Source organism: Panulirus ornatus, chromosome 16 (assembly GCF_036320965.1).
Source record: "Panulirus ornatus isolate Po-2019 chromosome 16, ASM3632096v1, whole genome shotgun sequence".
Taxonomy (NCBI): Eukaryota; Metazoa; Arthropoda; class Malacostraca; order Decapoda; family Palinuridae; genus Panulirus; species Panulirus ornatus.
The window spans coordinates 44904252-44929274 of NC_092239.1; the positions used below are offsets into that span (position 1 = coordinate 44904252).

At 40.8% G+C, this 25023-nt stretch overlaps 1 protein-coding gene across 1 annotated transcript in view; it reads left to right on the top strand.

Annotated features, from left to right (window-relative positions):
* Positions 1-25023, top strand: part of LOC139754284 (glutamate receptor-like) — a 98106-nt gene that overhangs the window by 11350 nt on the left and 61733 nt on the right. The window contains exons 2-8 of the mRNA XM_071671666.1: positions 154-275; positions 471-587; positions 1540-1763; positions 1932-2060; positions 9574-9726; positions 18642-18732; positions 19175-19478. Of these exons, the coding sequence (XP_071527767.1) occupies positions 154-275; positions 471-587; positions 1540-1763; positions 1932-2060; positions 9574-9726; positions 18642-18732; positions 19175-19478 (1140 nt within the window). The remainder of the gene's footprint in view (positions 1-153; positions 276-470; positions 588-1539; positions 1764-1931; positions 2061-9573; positions 9727-18641; positions 18733-19174; positions 19479-25023) is intronic.

Here is a 25023-nt window from a genome sequence, read left to right on the forward strand (position 1 = left end):
CCCAACTCTCATATATATATATATATATATATATATATATATATATATATATATATATATATATATATATATATATATATATATATATATATATATGGAGTAATCGATGTCAGGTTTGTTAAACAGAGAAGTTGTTATCTCTTCCCTTAACAGTTATGAAGGAAACTTTAGCAGTGGCTGGAAATTCGCCCAGTGCCCTGTTGGCAACATTCTCGCAAACGCAATGTTCCCTCATCTTGTTCACTGATGGCAACACTTCTTCCCTCAGTATCAGGGTACGTGATGTTCATATGTGTCAGGATCATATTAGTTACGGAATCGAGACGGGAAGTTAGCTATGTATGTAATTTTGACTCGACATACCCTGATGAATCTAACAAGATCCTTAGAATTAAATGTATATTGATCTAGGAGATTTTTCTGGATCTTGTAAGATTTATATTCAACCTACTCCATTCACCTTGTATCAGGAGTCAGTTCTACTGCGACATCCTTGGGGATCATCAGTTCTGGAGGTGACAGTGAACGGCCAGGACCCTCAGGTGTTGGAGAAGCAGTTCTTCCGTGTGGTGAGCGACGCTCTAAGGGTATGTCACTCTGATATTGCTGTAGAGGGATGGAGTCCATCCTCACATTAATGTTGAGGTGGGTAGGTCACTTGCATCACTGTAGACGTGGGTAGGTTACTCACATTGCTGTTGAGGTGGGTAAGTCACTTACATCACTGTAGAGGTGGGTAGGTCACTCTACTGTTGAGGTGGGTAGGTCACTTACATTACTGTTGAGATGGGTAGGTCACTCTACTGTTGAGATGGGTAGGTCACTCTACTGTTGAGGTGGGTAGGTCAATTACATTACTGTTGAGATGGATAGGTCACTCATACTATTGTTGAGGTGGGTGGGCCAATTACATTACTGTTGAGGTGGGTAGGTCACTCTTACGTTACTGTTGAGTTGGGTAGGTTACTCACATTTCTGTTGAGTTGGGTAGGACACTCACATCATTGTTGTGGTGGGTAGGTCACTCTTACGTTACTGTTGAGTTGGGTAGGTTACTCACATTTCTGTTGAGTTGGGTAGGACACTCACATCATTGTTGTGGTGGGTAGGTCACTCTTACGTTACTGTTGAGTTGGGTAGGTTACTCACATTTCTGTTGAGTTGGGTAGGACACTCACATCATTGTTGAGGTGGGTAGGTCACTCTTACGTTACTGTTGAGTTGGGTAGGTTACTCACATTTCTGTTGAGTTGGGTAGGTCACTCACATCATTGTTGTGGTGGGTAGGTCACTCACATTACTTTTGAGGTGTGTAGGTCACTCACATTACTGTTGAGTTGGGAAGGTCATTCTCATCATAGTTGAGGTGTGTAGGTCACTCACATTACTGTTGAGTTGGGTACGTCACTCACATTACTGTTGAGTTGGGTAGGTCACTCACATCATTGTTGTGGTGGGTAGGTCACTCTCGCGTTACCGTTGACGGAAGCAGGTCAGTGGTTACCCTCTTTACCATGTTGACGTCATCATCACCACCAGGTGCGTCAGTTGTCATGGTGCATGACGGTAGTGGTGGTGAGCGACGACCCAGCCTTCCTCGCCGCCTTCATGGAGTCATCCCTCAAGAATCTCCTTCTGGTGTGGTCGACCAAGCTGCTCGTCGTCACTCGCCTGTCCCTCCCGCAGCTGCAGCACCTCCATACCTCCTTCTCCATGACCAATACTGTGTTACTTGTGGTGGACGACAACCACGGACTACTTGAGTAATTACCGAGAGAAGTATATGTATTGGAATTATAATGATCAATAGATGGATGTGTATATTTGAACAATAATACTGAGTCTCACACGATCATGTGTTATAGGCTTCTGAAATACACAATGAGAACGAAATATATCAATATACCACAGACCACTGTACTACCTGGCAGGTGTCGTGCGTACGTACACCTGCCATACAGCCCTCCTGACGCCCAGCCACTGCAGGCTGCCTCCTGGACACCTAAGAGAGGCCTGGCTCCCACCGCCCACCACAAACTCTTCCCTGATAAGTTTGACACGTGAGCATAATGGTTTATTATGACTGAGCCAATTTTGCTACAAGTAGTAGAAAGAATAGTCATAAACAGATGTCATAGGAATTGGGTCAATGAACATTGTGAACGGCTGCCATCTTACTAGCAACAAAATATCTGAAGAACATAAGCCCATTACTAGGTAGCAGTAGGTGAGCATATCACAGTCTCACCTATAAATGATATTTGAAAGTGATTTCAAATGATTTTTCCAATTTTTTCGTGATAAAACAATACTTAGTTTTAGATAAATGGTCAGCTTGCTAGTTTTTCTTGTGTGTGTGTGTGTGTGTGTGTGTGTGTGTGTGTGTGTGTGTGTGTGTGTGTGTGTGTGTGTGTGTGTGTCATTGTTCTTACGGAGGATAGCAGGAGAAAAAATAAATAAAAAGAAAATATATGAAGAGCATTCTTAATGCTCTTGAATAAAGACAGGGGAACAAAAGTGAAGGCTTAAAGTTAAGATGTATAACTTAAATACGGCAGCAGTGGGACCTAACCTGGATTTCATCGTAAATGTTTCGTCATCTGTCTTCCTAAGGAGAATATTACCAAAAGCGTCTCACACAGGATTGATTGGCCATTCAGGGAACTCCGCACCACAGTAACCACGAACTTGATCCAGCAGCATTGCATGTAACCCATGTAATGCATTTCTGTGTCATATTCTCCTGAGGAAGACGACTGTCCACGAATTGAGAATTAAATCCTGATTAGCTGGTCTTGTCTCTTTGTTATCTTACAAGCTATCTCTTAAAAGGAAGAGCAGGTCTGTTGGGGTTACCTGGATAGGTGCATAGGAGACTACTGATAAAGTGGGTGGGGCAATGTAAATGAGTGTCAAACTGGGGAAGAGTAATGTGGTTTTTATATTGGATGAGGATATGTGGATCAAGTAGATCTTTTAAAAAAAAGAGAAATGCATGAGAAGTAGTAAAAGAAAGTGAGGGATTTGTATGTGGCGTTATGAACCAAGGGAGAGGGTATCATATGGCAGAAATATCAAACTTCTGGATGATAATAAAACCATATGCTGTAGGAGGAAAGCCACTTGTTATGATGAGCGTTTAGTAATGGGAGAATAAAAAATGTATACGAATACGAAAGGAAGAGGGTAAGAGGTTTAAGTGAAAGTTGGTCTACTTCAAGGGTATACAACGTCATCATGGCTGTCCAATCTGTTTTTTGAGGGACGTATACATGCATTTAATAAATAAATAGATAAATATATATATATATATATATATATATATATATATATATATATATATATATATATATATATATATATATATATATATATATATATATATTTGTTTATTTATTTATTTTGCTTTGTCGCTGTCTCCCGCGTTTGCGAGGTAACGCAAGGAAACAGACGAAAGAAATGGCCCAACGCACCCACATACACATGTATATACATACACGTCCACACACGCAAATATACATACCTATACATCTCAATGTGCACATATATATACACACACACAGACATATACATATATACACATGTACATAATTCATACTGTCTGCCTTTTTTTTTTATTCCCATCGCCACCTCGCTACTCATGGAATAACATCCCCCAACCCCCCTCATGTGTGCGAGGTAGCGCTAGGAGAAGACAACAAAGGCCCCATTCGTTCACACTCAGTCTCTAGCTGTCATATAATAACGCCCGAAACCACAGCTCCCTTTCCACATCCAGGCCCCACAGAACTTTCCATGGTTTACCCCAGACGCTTCACATGCCCTGATTCAATTCGTTGACAACACGTCGGACCCCGGTATACCACATCGATCCAATTCACTCTATTCCTTGCCCGCCTTTCACCCTGCTGCATCTTCAGGCTCCGATCACTCAAAATCTTTTTCACTCCATCTTTCCACCTACAATTTGGTTTCCCACTTCTCCTCGTTCCCTCCATCTCCGACACATATATCCTCTTGGTCAATCTTTCCTCACTCATTCTCTCCATGTGCCCAAACCATTTCAAAACACTCTTCTCAGCTCTCTCAACCACGTTCTTATTTCCACACATCTCTCTTACCCTTACATTACTTACTCGATCAAACCACCTCACCACATATTGTTCTCAAACATCTCATTTCCAGCACATCCACCCTCCTGCGCACAACTCTATCCATAGTCCACGCCTCGCAACCATACAACATTGTTGTAACCACTATTCCTTCAAAAATACCCATTTTTGCTTTCGGAGATGATGTTCTCGACTTCCAAACATTCTTCAAGGCTCCCAGGATTTTCACCCCCTCCCCCACCCTATGATTCACTTCCGCTTCCATGGTTCCATCAGCTGCCAGATCCACTCCCAGATATCTAAAACACTTTACTTCCTCCAGTTTTTCTCCATTCAAACTTACCTCTCAATTGACTTGACCCTCAACCCTACTGTACCTAATAACCTTGCTCTTATTCACATTTACTCTTAACTTTCTTCTTTCACACACTTTACCAAACTCAGTCACCAGCTTCTGCAGATTCTCTCATGAATGAGCCACCAGCGCTGTATCATCAGCGAACAACAACTGACTCACTTCCCAAGCTCTCTCATCCACAACAGACTGCATACTTGCCCCTCTTTCCAAAACTCTTGCATTCACCTCTCTAACAACCCCATCCATAAACAAATTAAACAACCATGGAGACATCACACACCCTGCCGCAAACCTACATTCACTGAGAACCAATCACTTTCCTCTCTTCCTACACGTACACATGCCTTACATCCTCGATAAAAACTTTTCACTGCTTCTAACAACTTGCCTCCCACACCATATATTCTTAGCACCTTCCACAGAGCATCTCTATCAACTCTCTCTCATATATATATATATACATATACATATATATATATATATATATTTTTTTTGCTATGTCGCTGTCTCCCGCGTTTGCGAAGTAGCGCAAGGAAACGAACGAAAGAAATGGCCAAACCCACCCCCATACACATGTATATACATACGTCCACACACGCAAATATACATACCTACACAGCTTTCCATGGTTTACCCCAGACGCTTCACATGCCCTGATTCAATCCACTGACAGCATGTCAACCCCGGTATATCACATCGATCCAATTCACTCTATTCCTTGCCCTCCTTTCACCCTCCTGCATGTTCAGGCTCCGATCACACAAAATCTTTTTCACTCCATCTTTCCACCTCCAATTTGGTCTCCCACTTCTCCTCGTTCCCTCCACCTCCGACACATATATCCTCTTGGTCAATCTTTCCTCACTTATTCTCTCCATGTGCCCAAACCATTTCAAAACACCCTCTTCTGCTCTCTCAACCACGCTCTTTTTATTTCACACATCTCTCTTACCCTTACGTTACTTACTCGATCAAACCACCTCACACCACACATTGTCCTCAAACATCTCATTTCCAGCACATCCATCCTCCTGCCGCACAACTCTATCCATAGCCCACGCCTCGCAACCATACAACATTGTTGGAACCACTATTCCTTCAAACATACCCATTTTTGCTTTCCGAGATAATGTTGTCAACTTCCACACATTTCCAATATATATATATATATATATATATATATATATATATATATATATATATATATATATATATATATATATATATATATATATATATATATATATATATATATATATATATATATATATATATATATATATTTTTTTTTTTTTTTTTTCATACTATTCGCTATTTCCCGCGATAGCGAGGTAGCGTTAAGAACAGAGGACTGGGCCTTTGAGGGAATATCCTCACCTGGACCTCTTCTCTGTTCCTTCTTTTGGAAAAAAAAAAAAAAAAAAAAAAAAGAGAGGGGAGGATTTCCAGCCCCCCGCTCCCTTCCCTTTTAGTCGCCTTCTACGACACGCAGGGAATACGTGGGAAGTATTCTTTCTCCCCTATCCCCAGGGATAATATATATATATATATATAAATATATATATATATATATATATATATATATATATATATATATATATATATATATATATATATATATGTCTTTGCTGTTGGAGGTTTGTATGTTCTATGAAGGTGCGCCTCCATATGCACTTGGTCTCCTCCACCACTAATGGTGCAACCTTGTCTCACAGGAAACAGCATTACCTTCCCATGTGTTAACGAGTTAGCGCCAGGAAAACAGACGAATTTTTTTATATCCGCCTACACTTATTTTCTAGCTGTAATGTGTAATGAAACGAAACCGCAGCTTCCACTCTACATCCAGGCATCATAGACCTTTCCATGTTTTCCCCCAGACATTTCACTTGCCCTTGTTCAGTCCATTGATAGCGCACCGGCCCCAGTATAATATACCGTTCCAGTTCACTTTATACGTTGCACGCTTCTTACTCTCTTGCATGTTCAGGTCACAATCGCTTAGAATATCTTTCAGTCTGCCATTTACGATCAATTTGGTCTCCCACTTCTGCTTGTTCCCTCTACCTCTGACACATATATTTTTTGTCAACCTTTCTGCACTTATTCCCTCCATATATCCAAACCATTTGAACACTCCCTCTTCTGCTGTCTCAACCACACTCTTTTTATTACCACACATCTCACTTACCCTTTCATTACTTACTCGATCAAACCACCTCACACCACATATTGTCCTCGAACATTTCATTTCTAATACCCCCACCTTCTGCATAACCTTATCCATAACTCACGCCTCACACCCATATAACATTTTTGGAAATACTATGCTTTCAAACATGCCAATTTTTCCGCTCCGGAATAACACTCTTTTTCCACACATTCTATATCGCTCCTAGAACCTTCGCCCACTCCCCCATCCTATGGCTCACTTCCGCTTACCTGATTCCATTCGCTGCCACGTTCACTCCCAGATATCTAAAACACTCTACTTCCTCCAATTTTTCTCCATTCAAACTTCCATTCCAACGGACTTGTCCCTTAACCTTGCTGAATATAATAATATTGCTTTTATTTACGTTTAGTCTCAGCTTTCTTCTTTCACACACTTCCAAACTTAGTCACCAACTACTGCAGTTTCACACTCGAATCAGCCACTAGCGCTTACCTTGGTCACTTTCCTTGGTCTTTCTTCTTCATTAGACTGCGCATTCGCCTCTCTCCCTAAAATTCTTTTATTTACCTCCCTCACCACCCCATCCATAAACAAAATATACACGGTGACATCACACACCCTTGCCGCAGACCAGCCTTCACTGGGAATCAATCTCTATACTCTCTTCCTGCTCATACGCACGCTTTACACTCTAGATAAAAGACTTATCATAGCTTTTCTCCCACACCATGTATTCTTAACACCTTCCACAAAGCATCTCTGTCAACCCTACACATGCCTTCTCCAGATCCATAAATGCCACATACAAATCCATCAGTCTTTCTAAGTATTGCTTTCACACTCTTCAAAGCAGACAACTGATCCACACATCCTCTTCCACTTCTGAAACCATACTGCTCTTCCTCAATCTGATGCTCTGCTCATGCCATCACCCTCTCAATCAATACCATCCCATACGATTTTCCAGTTACACTTAGCAAACTGATATCTACATAATTTGAAGACTCACCTTTTACCCATTTACTCTATACAGTGGCACTATACATGCATTTCTCAATCCTCAGGTACTTTAGGATGATCCATGCATACAATGAATTTTCTTACCAATCAGTCAACACAACAGTCATCCCCTTTCTTACTTAATACATTCAACTACAGCACCATCCAATATCGCTGCCTTGCCGGATTTCATCCTCCGCAAGGACTTTACCACCTCTTCCCTCTTTACGAAATCACTCTCCCTGACTCTCTCACTTCGCATATCATCCCGACACAGATACCCTACATCTGTCTATCTATCATCAAACATATCTAACAATCTTTCAAAATACTCTCTTCATCTCCTCCTCACTTTAACGTAGCTTTCAAATAATTTACCTGTTTCCTTGTCATTACTGCCTTTTTGTTTATTTTCATTCCATTCTCTGTGAACATATTTTCAGCTTTTATGTCGATGCGTTGTAATGGGTTTCCTCACTTAGAAATGGATTTGAATTCTGGACATGAGTTATGGCTTTATTATATGCAACTCTCTTAGACATCAGGCACGTCTTTATGTAGTCACTGTTCAATTAGTATGGACTTTGCTGTGGGTAAAAGACAGTTTTCTAGTCATTGGCACATATGCTCCCTCAACTACTTTGAAAATTTTCCTGAAGATTTTTGAAGGATCTTCATTATCGTTTTCATGGACGATATCATCCTAGATCTTATCAATACTGTTCTAAAATCTAATCATCATTAAACAGATCCTCTTTGTAGTTAGAAACAAGCATAATAATATCTCCTTGCGAGTATCTCAATCAATGGTGTTAGGACACTATCATACAAATCTACATAGAAATTTCGCCCTCAGCTACTGGAAAGGTACTCTTCCCTCTTGAATACCGGCATGTTAAAAACTGCATCTATGATCGAACCTGCTCATAACAAACTTCTGCGATCTTTCGTTCACCTCTGAGTCCTGCACAAGTATTCTATATAATTCTTTTGTTAAATTACGAAGTTTATCTTTAGATTTTAGAAAGTTAGGAAGATATCATCAACAGCAACAATATTTTCCAGTGGAGGATTAAGATAAGCTTGAACAAAATGTAACACACTACTCTCTACTTTACTTCCCCTGTAAGTGTTAAAGTGTGTCCTGGAACTGGATGTTCAGCAGGGAAATTTCGATTTCTAAATATAACCAAAATTCAGATATACTAATCATATCAAGATTATATTGAAAATGCATTTGTCTCTAACCATGAAGATTTATTACGTACTTTGTACGTATTATCATCAAATACGCCAAATAAGGAAAAATACTTATAATGGAGGATGAGTTTGCCTCACACGAGCTGATTCTTTCCCTTCGTATTTAACCAGAGCGAACATAAAGACTCACCAAGAAGCTACCAATACAGGCTCCAATTCGTTCCAATATGGCTCATCCTTCTTGAATATACCAAGTCGCTGTCAGACGTTCAGGAACTTGACTCCTTCCTGGAAACTGAAGTTCGCTATTCTGTTTTTGAAACTGAACGTCTTTCTGAAGGAGGAGCTCCTGGTGACAGTCCTGAGCTGTGTACCTGAAACAATTATATTTCATTTAATATATTCTTATCAACGACTATTTCAGGCTGGGAGTCTGTAGATAGAAAAATAAACATCTTTATAGACTGTTTCAAAGGAATCTGTTTTACGGGTTGAAGATCACGAAAGTGATAAGAGGGAGGAGTGTATGCAAGTACACTGAATAGCTACTTCGATCGAAGTACTGCAGGACACGTGGCTCTAGCCAAGTTGATATCATTTGTTCTTTAACAGCCTGAGGTTTAACATTGAGGACTTGATGTAAGGGAAAATATAATAGTGAGTTAATATTTCTCTCCCTACTTAAGTGTGTCACCAACTATTTCGTCTAACGTCCCTCCTCCGTACAGGTTGGTTCACGGACCCATTTTGGTCGTGGCGGCAGAAGAGTTCCTTCCACACACTGGGCTGGTCAGGGAAGATGGTGTCATATCTTCCATCCCATTATTCGAAGGTCCAATGGTACACTTGCTACAGATACTAGCCAACACTATGAACTTCACGTAAGGTTTGATACAAGTTCTGCTCTATAGTTACTTTAACTGACAAAATGTTAGTAGAAAAGACACTACGCTCAAGTAAATAGGTAACGATACGATTATCTTTTAAACTATATTGAAAACTTCTGCCAATGAAAGATATCCCTTATATGGATATGGATCAGTGTCAACATTTAAGACTCATACCCAATAACAAATCTGTTTGTGTGAGTTGGTGACACTTCAATGAATAATCAAACAAAATGTTTCATTATTTGCCAACATTGTACAACCATTGTAATCTTTAGGTATATCTTAAGCTGACCCTCTAATCAGTATCAAACGTTGTGATTATAATCGCATAAGTAAAGATATAAGTCAATGTTTACGTGTTACTTGAAAAAACATGGATGCACGCACCCAAGCACACACACACACACACACACACACACAAACGCCCAAAAATTGAATATATATATATATATATATGTATATATATATATATATATATATATATATATATATATATATATATATATATATATATATATATATATATTTTTTTTTTTTTTTTTTTTTTTTTTTTTTTTTTGTCGCTGTCTCCCGCGTTTGCGAGGTAGCGCAAGGAAACAGACGAAAGAAATGGCCCAACCCCCATACACACGTACATACACACGTCCACACACGCAAATATACATACCTACACAGCTTTCCATGGTTTACCCCAGACGCTTCACATGCCTTGATTCAATCCACTGACAGCACGTCAACCCCTGTATACCACATCGCTCCAATTCACTCTATTCCTTGCCCTCCTTTCACCCTCCTGCATGTTCAGGCCCCGATCACACAAATCTTTTTCACTCCATCTTTCCACCTCCAATTTGGTCTCCCTCTTCTCCTCGTTCCCTCCACCTCCGACACATATATTCTCTTGGTCAATCTTTCCTCACTCATTCTCTCCATGTGACCAAACCATTTCAAAACACCCTCTTCTGCTCTCTCAACCACGCTCTTTTTATTTCCACACATCTCTCTTACCCTTACGTTACTTACTCGATCAAACCACCTCACACCACCTTAGGGAGAATAGAAAGATGTTTTGAAATGAGGTAACTAAAGTGCGTACGAGAAGGGAACAAATGGGAACTTCAGTGAAGGGGGCTAAAAGAGAGGTGATAACAAGTAGTGGTGATGTGAGAAGGACATGGAGTGAGTATTTAAAGGTTTGTTGAATGTATTTGATGATAGACTGGCATATATTGGGTGTTTTGGTAGAGGTGGTGTGGAAAGTGAGAGGGTTAGGGAAAATGATTTGGTAAACAGAGAAGAGGTAGCAAAAGCTTTGCGGAAGATGAAAGCCGTCAAGGCAGCGGATTTGGATGGTATTGCAGTGGAACTTATGAAAAATTGGGGTGACTGTATTGTTGACTGGTTGGTAAGGTTATTTAATGTATGTATGACTCATGGTGAGGTGCCTGAGGATTGGCAGAATGCTTGCATAGTGGCATTGTACAAAAACAAAGGGGATAAAAGTGAGTGCTCAAATTTCAGTGATATAAGTTTGTTGAGTATTCCTGGGAATATATATGGGAGGGTATTGATTGAGAGGGTGAAGGCATGTACAGAGCATCAGATTGGGGAAGAACAGTGTGGTTTCAGAAGTGGTAGAGGATGTGTGGATCAGGTGTTTGCCTTGAACAATGTATGTGAGAAATACTTAGAAAAGCAAATGGATTTGTATGTAGCATTTATGGATCTGGAGAAGGCATATGATAGAGATGGTAGAGATGCTTTGTGAAAGTTATTAAGAATATATGGTGTGGGAGGCAAGTTGTTAGAAGCAGTGAAAGGTTTTTATTGAGGATGTAAGGCATGTGTACGTGTAGGAAGAGAGGAAAGTGATTGTTTCTTAGTGAATGTTGGTTTGCAGCAGGGGTGTGTGATGTCTCCAAGACTGTTTAATTTGTTTGTGGATGGGGTTGTTATGGAGGTGAATGCAAGAGTTTTGGAGAGAGGGGCAAGTATGCAGTCTGTTGTGGATGAGAGAGCTCGGGAAGTAAGTCAGTTGTTGTTCGCTGATGATACATCGCTGGTGGCTGATTCGTGTTAGAAAATGCAAAAACTGGTGACTGAGTATGGTAATTGTGTGAAAGAAGAAAGCTGAGAGTAAATATGAATACGATCAAGGTTATCGGAGGAAGTGAAGTGTTTTAGATATCTGGGAGTGGATTCGGTAGCGGATGGAACCATGGAAGCGGAAGTGAATCATAGGGTGGGAGAGGGGGCGAAAGTTCTGGGAGCGGTGAAGAATGTGTGGATGTCGAGAACATTATCTCGGAAAGAAAAAATGGGTATGTTTGAAGGAATAGTGGTTCCAGCAATGTTATATGGTTTCGATTTGTGCGGAGGAGGGTGGATGTGCAAGAAATGAGATGTTTGAGGACAATATGTGGTGTGATGTTGTTTGATCGAGTAAGTAATAATAGGGTAAGAGAGATGTGTGGTAATGAAATGAGTGTGGTTGAGAGAGCAGAAGAGGGTGTTTTGAAATGGTTTAGTCACATGGAGAGAATGAATGAGAAAAGATTGACCCATAGGATATATTTGTCAGAGGTAGAGAGAACGAGGAGAAGTGGGAGACCAAACTGGAGGTGGAAAGATGGAGTGAAAAAGATTTTGATTGATTGGAGCCAGAACATGCAGGAGGCTGAAAGGCGTGCAAGGAATAGAGCGAATTGGATCGATGTGGTATACGGGGGTCGAAGTGCTGTCAATGGATTGCACCAGGGCGTGTCAAGCGTCTTGGGTAAACCATAAAAAGTTCTGTGGGGCCTGGATATGGAAAGTGAGCCGTAGTTTCAGTGCATTATACATGACAGCTAGAGACTGGGTATGAACGAATGTGGCCTTTGTTGTCTTTTCCTAGCGCTACCTCGTGCACATGAGGGGAGAAGGGGTTGTTAATTCATGCGTGGCGGCGTGGCGATGGGAGTTACTAAAGGCAGACAGTGTGAACTTTGCACTTGTGTATATATGTATATGTCTGTGTGTGTGTGTGTATATATATATATATATATATATATATATATATATATATATATATATATATATATATATATATATATATATATATATATATATATATATATGTATACGATGAGATGTATAGGTATGTATATTTGCGTGTGTGGACGTGTATGTATATAAATGTTCATGTGGGTGGGTTGGGCCATTCTGTTATATATATATATATATATATATATATATATATATATATATATATATATATATATATATATATATATATATATATATATATATATATATATATATTCTTAATACCTTCCACAGAGCATCTCTATCAACTCTATCATATGCCTTCTCCAGATCCATAAATGCTACATACAAATCCATTTGCTTTTCTAAGTATTTCTCACATACATTCTTCAAAGCAAACACCTGATCCACACATCCTCTACCACTTCTGAAACCGCACTGCTCTTCCCCAATCTGATGCTCTGTACATGCCTTCACCCTCTCAATCAATACCCTCCCATATAATTTACCAGGAATACTCAACAAACTTATACCTCTGTAATTTGAGCACTCACTCTTATCCCCTTTGCCTTTGTACAATGGCACTATGCACGCATTCCGCCAATCCTCAGGCACCTCACCATGGTGTGGGAGGCAAGTTGTTAGAAGCAGTGAAAAGTTTTTATCGAGGATGTAAGGCATGTGTACGTGTAGGAAGAGAGGAAAGTGATTGGTTCTCAGTGAATGTAGGTTTGCGGCAGGGGTGTGTGATGTCTCCATGGTTGTTTAATTTGTTTATGGATGGGGTTGTTAGGGAGGTAAATGCAAGAGTCCTGGAAAGAGGGGCAAGTATGAAGTCTGTTGGGGATGAGAGAGCTTGGGAAGTGAGTCAGTTGTTGTTCGCTGATGATACAGCGCTGGTGGCTGATTCATGTGAGAAACTGCAGAAGCTGGTGACTGAGTTTGGTAAAGTGTGTGGAAGAAGAAAGTTAAGAGTAAATGTGAATAAGAGCAAGGTTATTAGGTACAGTAGGGGTGAGGGTCAAGTCAATTGGGAGGTGAGTTTGAATGGAGAAAAACTGGAGGAAGTGAAGTGTTTTAGATATCTGGGAGTGGATCTGTCAGCGGATGGAACCATGGAAGCGGAAGTGGATCATAGGGTGGGGGAGGGGGCGAAAATTTTGGGAGCCTTGAAAAATGTGTGGAAGTCGAGAACATTATCTCGGAAAGCAAAAATGGGTATGTTTGAAGGAATAGTGGTTCCAACAATGTTGTATGGTTGCGAGGCGTGGGCTATGGGTAGAGATGTGCGCAGGAGGATGGATGTGCTGGAAATGAGATGTTTGAGGACAATGTGTGGTGTGAGGTGGTTTGATCGAGTAAGTAACGTAAGGGTAAGAGAGATGTGTGGAAATAAAAAGAGCGTGGTTGAGAGAGCAGAAGAGGGTGTTTTGAAATGGTTTGGGCACATGGAGAGAATGAGTGAGGAAAGATTGACCAAGAGGATATATGTGTCGGAGGTGGAGGGAACGAGGAGAAGAGGGAGACCAAATTGGAGGTGGAAAGATGGAGTGAAAAAGATTTTGTGTGATCGGGGCCTGAACATGCAGGAGGGTGAAAGGAGGGCAAGGAATAGAGTGAATTGGAGCGATGTGGTATACAGGGGTTGACGTGCTGTCAGTGGATTGAATCAAGTGCATGTGAAGCGTCTGGGGTAAACCATGGAAAGCTGTGTAGGTATGTATATTTGCGTGTGTGGACGTATGTACATGTGTATGGGGGGGGGGGGTTGGGCCATTTCTTTCGTCTGTTTCCTTGCGCTACCTCGCAAACGCGGGAGACAGCGACAAAGTATAAAAAAAAAAAAAAAAAAAAAATATATATATATATATATATATATATATATATATATATATATATATATATATATATATATATATATATATATATATATATATACATATATATATGTATATGTATATGTGTATAATTTAGTTGTATATATTTTGCTTTGTCGCTCTCTCCCGCGTTAGCGACGTAGCGCAAGGAAACAGACGAAAGAATGGCCGAACCGTCCCACATACACATGTATATACGTACACATCCACACACACAAATATACATACCTTTACATCTCAACGTATACATATATATACACACACAGACATATACATATATAGACATGCACATAATTCATACTGTCTTCCTTTATTCATTCCTATCGCCATCCTGCCACACTTAAAAATAGCCAACCCCTCCCCCAAAAAGTGCGCTAGATAGCGCTAGGAAATGACAACAAAGGCCACTTTCGTCCACATTCTCTCTCTAGCTGTCATGTGATAATGCACCGAAACCACAGCTCCCTTTCCACATCGAGGTCCCACAGAACTTTCCATCGTTTACCCCAGACGCTTCACATGCCCCGGTTCATTCCATTGACAGCACGTCGACCACGGTATACCACATCGTTCCAATTCACTCTATTGATTGCACGGCTTTCAACTTCCTGCATATTCAGGCCCTGAACACTCAAAATCTTTTTCACTCCATCTTTCCACCTCCAATTTGGTCTCTCACTCCTCTTTCCCTTCACCTCTGACATATATCCTCTTGGTCAATCTTTCCTCTCACATTCTCTCCATGTGACCAAACCATTTCAAAACACCCTCTTCTGCTCTCTCAACCACATACTTTTTATTTCCGCATATCTCTCTTACCCTTGATTGCTTATTCGATCAAACCACCTCAAACAACATATTGTCCTCAAACATCTCAAATCCAGCACATCCACCCTTCTCCGCACAACTCTATCTATAGCCCACGTCTCTCAACCATATAACAGTGTTGGAACCACTATTCCTTCAAACATACCAATTTTTGCTTTCCGAGATAATGTTCTCGACTTCCACACATTCTTCAAGGCTCCCAGAACTCTCGCCCCCTCCCCCACCCTATGATTCGCTTCCGCTTCCATGGTTCCATCCACTGCCAAATCCACTTCCAGATATCTAAAACACTTCATTTCCTCCAGTTCTTCTCCATTCAAACTTACCTCCCAATCAACTTGTTCCTCAACCCAACTGTACCTAATAACCTTGCTCTTATTTACATTTACTCTCAGCTTTCTTTTTTCACACACTTTACCAAACTCAGTCACCAGCTTCTGCAGTTTCTCACACGAATCAGCGACCAGCGTTGTATCATCAGCGAACAACCGACTCACTTCCCAAGCTTTCTCATCCACAACAGACTGCATACTTGCCCCTCTTTCCAAAACTCTTGCATTCACCTCCATTACAACCCCCATCCATAAACAAATTAAACAACCATGGAGACATCACACACCCCTGCCGCAAACTATATTCACTGAGAACCAATCTCTTTTCTCTCTTCCTACACATACACATGCCTTACATCCTCGATAAAAACTTTTCACTGCCTCTAACAACTTGCCTCTCACACCGTATATTCTTAATACCTTCCACAGATCATCTCTATCAACTCTATCATATGCCTTCTCTAGATCCATAAATGCTACATACAAATCCATTTGCTTTTCTAAGTATATCTCATACATTCTTCAAAGCAAACACCTGATCTACACATCCTCTACCGCTTCTGAAACCACACTGCTCTTCCCAAATCTGATGCTCTGTACATGCCCTCACCCTCTCAATCAATACCCTCTCATATAATTTCTCAGGAATACCAAACAAACCTTTACCTCTGTAATTTGGGCACTCACTTTTATCCCCTTTGCCTTTGTACAATGGCACTATGCAAGCATTCTGCCAGTCCTCAGGCACCTCACCATGAACCATACATACATTAAATAACCTTACCAACCACTCAACAATACAGTCACCCCTTTTTTAACAAATTCCACTGCAATACCATGCAAACCCGCTACCTCGCCGGCTCTCATCTTCCGCAAAGCTTTTACTACCTCTTCTCTGTTTACCAAATCATTTTCCCTAACCTTCTCACTTTGCACACCACTTCGAGCAAAACACCCTATATCTGCCACTCTATCATCAAACACATTCAACAAATCTTCAAAATACTCACTCCATCTCCTTCTCACATCACCACTACTTGTTATCACCTCCCCCTTGCCCCTTTCACTGAAGATCCCATTATTTCCCTTGTCTTACGCACTTTATTTACTTACTTCGAAAACATCTTTTATTCTCCTTAAAATTTGATGATACTCTCTCACCCCAACTCTCATTTGCCCTCTTTTTCACCACTTGCACCTTTCTCTTGACCTCCTGACTCTTTCCTCTATACATCTCCCACTCATTTGCATTATTTCCCTGCAAAAATCGTTCAAATGCCTCTCTCTTCTCTTTCACTAATAATCTTACTTCTTAATCCCACCACTCACTACCCTTTCTAATCTGACCCCTCCCATGCTTCTCATGCCACAAGTATCTTTTGCGCAAGCCATCATTGCTTCCCTAAATACATCCCATTTCCTCTCCCACTCCCCTTACGTCCTTTGTTCTCACGTTTTTCTATTCTGTACTCACTCTCACCTGGTACTTACTCTCACAAGTCTCCTTCCCAAGTTTGCTTACTCTCAACACTCTTTTCAGCCCAACATTTTCTCTTCTTCTCTGAAAATCTCTACGAACCATCACTTTCGCCTCCACAAGGTAATAATCAGACATCCCTCCAGTTGCACCTCTCAGCACATTTACATCCAAAACTTTCTCTTTCGCGCGCCTATCAATTAACACGTAAGCCTCCAATAGCCAGGCGCGAACTCGGGACCCCTGTTCAACAGGAGGGAGCGCTACTGCTAGGCTATGATCGGCCCTATAGGGCTGTTGGAGGTTTATATGTTCTATGAATGTCCACGTTTATATGCACTTTGTTCGTATTCATATACCTCCGAGTTGTACAGTTAGGTTTCGTAAAATGCTATCTGCTGTCTGTCTGAGCCTGATGGGAAATGACCGGTGTTGACCCCGTTGCTTACCAACGTGAGACGAAGGGTATTCGAGTACATAGTATTCGAATACTCATTTCTCAATAGAGGCGATCATAATCTATTGGTAGCGCTCTCGCCTGTTGCACAGGGGTTCCGGGTTCGATCCTCGTTTGCTGGAGGTTTGTATGATATATATATATATATATATATATATATATATATATATATATATATATATATATATATATATACATATATATATATATATATATATATATAAACATACCTGTACATGCATGGATATATACCGACATATGTGTGTATACATATTCATATTTGCTTGCCCTAATCTATTCCTCGCGACACCCCGTTATACAGGAAACAGCATCGCTGCTTCAGAAAGGTATCGTTTGGAAAATAGACAAAAAAGGTCTCATTCGTTCACACTCAGTCTCTAGCTGTCATGTATAATGCACCGAAACTACAGCTACCTATCCACATCCAGGCCCAACAGATTTTTCCATGGTTTACCATGGACGCTTCACATGCCCTGCTTCAGTCCAGTGATAGCAGTTCTACCCCGTTATACCACATGGTTCTAATTCACTCTATTCCTTGCATGCCTTTCACCCTCCTGTATGTTCAGGTCCAGATTACTTAGAATGTTTTTCACTCCAAAAATTCCATTACTAGTTTGGTTTCCCGCTTCTCTTTGTTCCCTCCACCTCTGACGAATATTCCTTTTAATACCTAAGAAATAAATTACGTTTACCAATAGCCATATCGTTACTTATAACCTCATTTTACAGCCACACCCAGTAATTGACACCTCACAACTTGCATACACCCGCATCAAGATAATATAAGAAGCATTTACTTCTAGTCAACTTAAGCAGCTCACAAAACCATGAGGGGCTAGTATTTGGTATCGGCGTCACGACCTTTCACAAATCTTCTTTACAAGGTACAAGTACGTCCGGCCTCCTGACGGCTCTTGGGGAGGGAAATTGAAGAATGGTTCCTGGACCGGGATGATGGGTATGGTGGGCAGGAAGGTAAGCTGAAGACTCGTTCCTGGACCGCCATGGTAGGTATGATGGGCAAGGAAGGTAAGCTGAAGACTGGCTCCTGGACCGACATGGTGGGTATATTGGGCAGGAAGGAGGATAGCTCCTGGACTGGCATGGTGAGTATGATGGGCAAGGAAGGTAAGCTGAAGAATGGCTCCTGGACCGGCATGGTGGGTATGGTGGGCAGGAAGGTAAGCTGAAGAAAAAGTTATGTGACGTAAAGGACATGTGTGGCACAGCACGTCTCTGAGTTATAGTTAATTTTGCTTTAAATATAAACAGCTAGAAATAAAAAAGCGTGTTCCATTGAGTAACATCTCATTCCATTAACCACTTTATTCTTCATTTTATTAGTTTGTTTATTAACTTGGTTTTTGTAATTTCACCTACCAAATGATAACTCTTAATTTCATTTTTTCTTATACAGGAGGTAGACATGGGTCTCGGTCCATTCAGTATCAGGATCTTTCGCAAAGAGATGGTAGACTTCACTAGAGAAATCATGATAGACGACCACAGGATCGTAGCTCGGAGAGGGCGGCCAAAGGTGGACCCGTGGGGCTTTCTGCTGCCCCTCAAACCCCTGGTGTGGGTGGCCATCCTGACGACGCTACTGGTGGTGCTGGCGGTGGTGTTCCTATTGTCTACTTTTTCTGGGTTAAAGTCTACTGCCAACACCGACTGGGGATCGAATATGATACTAGATTATATTCGTGTGTTGTTACAACAAGGTAAATTAGATTACCATATACATATACACATGACAGCTACACTGAGTGTGAAAAAATGTGGCCCTTTTTTGTCTTTTCCTGACAATAAGTCGCTGAAGCGGGTACAGTGTTGCTGTCTCGAGTGTGGCGGGGTAGCGACAGAAATGGATGAAGTCAAGCAAGTATGAATATGTGTATGTGTATATATGTAAATGTCCGTGTCTGTATATGCATGTATAAGTTTATATGTATAAGTGCGTATATGGGCGTCTTTGTATATATGTGTATATAAGTGGAGGTGGACATTCTTCGTCTGTGTCCTGGCTCTGCCTCCCTAACGCAGGACACAGCGGCTAAGTATAATAATGATAATATATATATATATATATATATATATATATATATATATATATATATATATATATATATATATATATATACATATGAATAAATATATATATATATATATATATATATATATATATATATATATATATTTTTTTTTTTTTTTTTTTTCATACTATTCACTATTTCCCGCGATAGCGAGGTAGCGTTAAGAACAGAGGACTGGGCCTTTGAGGGAATATCCTCACCTGGACCTCTTCTCTGTTCCTTCTTTTGGAAAAAAAAAAAAAAAAAAAAAAAAAAAAAAGGCAGCAGGTTTGGATGGTATTGCAGTGGAATTTATTAAGAAAGGGGGTGACTGTATTGTTGACTGGTTGGTAAGGTTATTTAATGTATGTATGACTCATGGTGAGGTGCCTGAGGATTGGCGGAATGCGTGCATAGTGCCATTGTACAAAGGCAAAGGGGATAAGAGTGAGTGCTCAAATTACAGAGGTATAAGTTTGGTGAGTATTCCTGGTAAATTATATGGGAGGGTATTGATTGAGAGGGTGAAGGCATGTACAGAGCATCAGATTGGGGAAGAGCAGTGTGGTTTCAGAAGTGGTAGAGGATGTGTGGATCAGGTGTTTGCTTTGAAGAATGTACGTGAGAAATACTTAGAAAAGCAAATGGATTTGTATGTAGCATTTATGGATCTGGAGAAGGCATATGATAGAGTTGATAGAGATGCTCTGTGGAAGGTATTAAGAATATATGGTGTGGGAGGCAAGTTGTTAGAAGCAGTGAAAAGTTTTTATCGAGGATGTAAGGCATGTGTACGTGTAGGAAGAGAGGAAAGTGATTGGTTCTCAGTGAATGTAGGTTTGCGGCAGGGGTGTGTGATGTCTCCATGGTTGTTTAATTTGTTTATGGATGGGGTTGTTAGGGAGGTGAATGCAAGAGTTTTGGAAAGAGGGGCAAGTATGAAGTCTGTTGGGGATGAGAGAGATTGGGAAGTGAGTCAGTTGTTGTTCGCTGATGATACAGCGCTGGTGGCTGATTCATGTGAGAAACTGCAGAAGCTGGTGACTGAGTTTGGTAAAGTGTGTGAAAGAAGAAAGTTAAGAGTAAATGTGAATAAGAGCAAGGTTATTAGGTACAGTAGGGCTGAGGGTCAAGTCAATTGGGAGGTGAGTTTGAATGGAGAAAAACTGGAGGAAGTGAAGTGTTTTAGATATCTGGGAGTGGATCTGGCAGCGGATGGAAACATGGAAGCGGAAGTGGATCATAGGGTGGGGGAGGGGGCGAAAATTCTGGGAGCCTTGAAGAATGTGTGGAAGTCGAGAACATTATCTCGGAAAGCAAAAATGGGTATGTTTGAAGGAATAGTGGTTCCAACAATGTTGTATGGTTGCGAGGCGTGGACTATGGATAGAGTTGTGCGCAGGAGGATGGATGTGCTGGAAATGAGATGTTTGAGGACAATGTGTGGTGTGAGGTGGTTTGATCGAGTAAGTAACGTAAGGGTAAGAGAGATGTGTGGAAATAAAAAAAGCGTGGTTGAGAGAGCAGAAGAGGATGTTTTGAAATGGTTTGGTCACATGGAGAGAATGAGTGAGGAAAGATTGACCAAGAGGATATATGTGTCGGAGGTGGAGGGAACGAGGAGAAGAGGGAGACCAAATTGGAAGTGGAAAGATAGAGTGAAAAAGATTTTGTGTGATGTGGGCCTGAACATGCAGGAGGGTGAAAGGAGGGCAAGGAATAGAGTGAATTGGAGCGATGTGGTATACCGGGGTTGACGTGCTGTCAGTGGATTGAATCAAGGCATGTGAAGCGTCTGGGGTAAACCATGGAAAGCTGTGTAGGTATGTATATTTGCGTGTGTGGACGTATGTATATACATGTGTATGGGGGTGGGTTGGGCCATTTCTTTCGTCTGTTTCCTTGCGCTACCTCGCAAACGCGGGAGACAGCGACAAAGCAAAAAAAAAAAAAAAATTATATATATATATATATATATATATATATATATATATATATATATATATATATATATATATATATATATATATTATTTTTTTATTTATTTTGGTTTGTCGCTGTCTCCCGCGTTTGCGAGATAGCGCAAGGAAACAGACGAAAGAAATGTCTCAACCCACCCCCATACACATGTATATACATACACGTCCACACAAGCAAATATACATACCTATACATCTCAATGTACACAAATATATACAAACACAAACAAATACATATATACACATGTACATAATGCATTCTGTCTGCCTTTATTTATTCCCATCGCTACCTCGCCACAGATGGAATAACATCCCGCTCCGCCCTTATGTGTGCGAGGTAGCGCTAGGAAAAGACAACAAAGACCCCATTCGTTCACACTCAGTCTCTAACTGTCATGTAATAATGCCCGAAACCACAGCTCCCTTTCCACATCCAGGCACCACACAACTTTCCATGGTTTACCCCAGACGCTTCAGATGCCCTGATTCAATCCATTGACAGCACGTCGACCCCGGTATACCTCATCGATCCAATTCACTCTATTCCTTGCCCGCCGTTCACCCTCCTGCATGTTCAGGCTCCAATCACTCAAAATCTTTTTCACTCCATCCTTCCACCTCCAATTTGGTCTCCCACTTCTCCTCGTTCCCTCCACCTCCGACACATATATCCTCTTGGTCAATCTTTCATCACTCATTCTCTCCATGTGCCCAAACCATTTCAAACCACCCTCTTCTGCTCTCTCAACCACGCTCTTTTTATTTCCACACATCTCTCTTACCCTTACATTACCTACACGATTAAACCACCTCACACCACATAGTGTCCTTAGACATCTCATTTCCGGCACATCCACCCTCCTGCGCACATCTATTCATAGCCCACGCCTCGCAACCATACAACATTGTTGGAACCACTATTCCTTCAAACATTCCCATTTTTGCTTTCCGAGAAAATGTTGTTGACTGCCACACATTCTTCGAGGCTCCCAGGATTTTCGCCCCCTCCCCCACCCTATGATTCACTTCCGCTTCCATGATTCCATCCTCTGCCAGATCCACTCCCAGACATCTAAAACACTTTACTTCCTCCAGTTTTTATCCCTGGGGATAGGGGAGAAAGAATACTTCCCACGTATTCCCTGTGTGTCGTAGAAGGCGACTAAAAGGGGAGGGAGCGGGGGGCTGGAAATCCTCCCCTCTCACTTTTTTTTTTAATTTTCCAAAAGAGGGAACAGAGAAGGGGCCCAGGTGAGGATATTCCCTCAAGGGCCCAGTCCTCTGTTCTCAACGCTACCTCGCTAATGCGGGAGATGGCGAATAGTATGAAAGAAAAGAAAAATATATATATATAAAGAGTACAGAATGGAAAAAGGTGAGAAAAAGAGACGTAAGGGGAGTGGGGAAGCAATAGAATGTATTTATTGAAGCAGTGATGGCTTGTGCAAAAGATGCTTGTGGCATGAGAAGCATGGGAGGTGTGCTGATTAGAAAGGGTAGTGAGTGGTGGCATGAAGAAGTACGATTATTACTGAAAGAGAAGAGAGAGGCATTTGGACAATCTTTTGCAGGGAAATAATTCATATACCTGGGAGATATATAAAAGATAGAGGTAGGAGGTCAAGAGAAAAGTGCAAGAGGCGAAAAAGAGGGCAAATGAGAGTTGGGGTGAGGGAATCTCATTGAATTTTAGGGAAAATGAAAAGATGTTTTAAAAGTAGGTAAATGTAGTGTGTAAGACAAGGGAACAAATAGGAACATCAGTGCAGGGGGTTCATGGGGAGGTGATAACAAGTAGTGGTGATGTGAGAAGATGGAGTGAGTATTTTGAAGGTCTGTTGAATGTATCTGATGATAGAGTGGCAGATATAGGGTGTTTTTGTCGAGATTGTGAGTAAAGTGAGAGGGTTAGGGAGGATGATTTAGTAAACAGAGAAGAGGTAGTTAAAGCTTTGTGGAAGATGCAAACCGGCAAGGTAGCGGGTTTGGATGGTATTGCAGTGGAATCTATTAAAAAGGGGGGTGACTGTATTGTTGACGGGTTGGTAAGGTTATTTAGTATATGTATGATTCATGGTAAGGTGCCTGAGGACTGGCAGAATGCTTGCATAGTGCCATTGTACAATGGCAAAGGGGATAAGAGTAAGTGCTCAAATTAAAGAGGTATAAGTCTGTTGAGTATTCCTGGGAAATTATATGGCAGGCAATTGATTGAGAGGGTGAAGGCAGGTACAGGGCATCAGATTGGGGAAGAGCAGTGTGGTATCAGAAGTGGTAAAGGATGTGTGGATCAGGAGTTTGCTTTGAAAATTGTATTTCAGAAATACTTAGAAAAGCAAATGGATTTGTACGTAGAATTTATGGATGTGGAGAAGACATATGATTGAGTAGATAGAGATGCTCTGTGGAACGTATTAAGATTATATGGTGTGGGAGGTAAGTAGTTAGATGAAGTGAAAAGTTTTTATCGAGGATGTAAGTCATCGGTACGTGTAGGAAGAGAGGAAAGTGATTGGTTCTCAGTGAATGTTGGTTCACGGCAGGGGTGCGTGATGTCTCCATGGATGGGTTTGTTAGGGAAGTGAATGCAGGTGTTTTGCAAAGAGGTGAATTCCTGATTGAGATATTCTTTATAGAATTATTGTTGCTGAAGGCAACATTTACATTAAAGGATTTAAGCAACATAGGAAGTAAAGTAAAAATATTATCAAAAGGGAGAACTAAAAGATTCTCGGTGTCACCTGGTAGGTTTGGGCTCAACTCTATAAAATGATTTCTTTGCTAACTTAAGGGCATTATCAATGAAAGACCTTGGGTACTTTAACTTAGATTCAATAAATATGTCTTCTCAAACTTACCATCAATACGCTCTGGACTGCCAATAAGTAATGCCCTAAGGAACATAGATTGATATGATGATAATATACCTCTATCAGTTGAGATGAGTAAGAATGGATATGAGTGCATACATTGGTAGGTTTTCTGTATATGCTAAACTTAAACTTGTTTCCTTGCCTATGGACTATGCAATCTAAAAATGGTAACATACCAATATTTTCACTTTCTATAGTAAATTTGATGGAAGTTAGTGAATTGTTAAGTATGGGGAGATATATTTGTAAATTTTCATTTGTTGGCCAAACACAAAGAACATCATCTACATACCTAAACCAAATTGCAATAGAAGGCAATATATCCTTTAGTCGTTTTGTTTA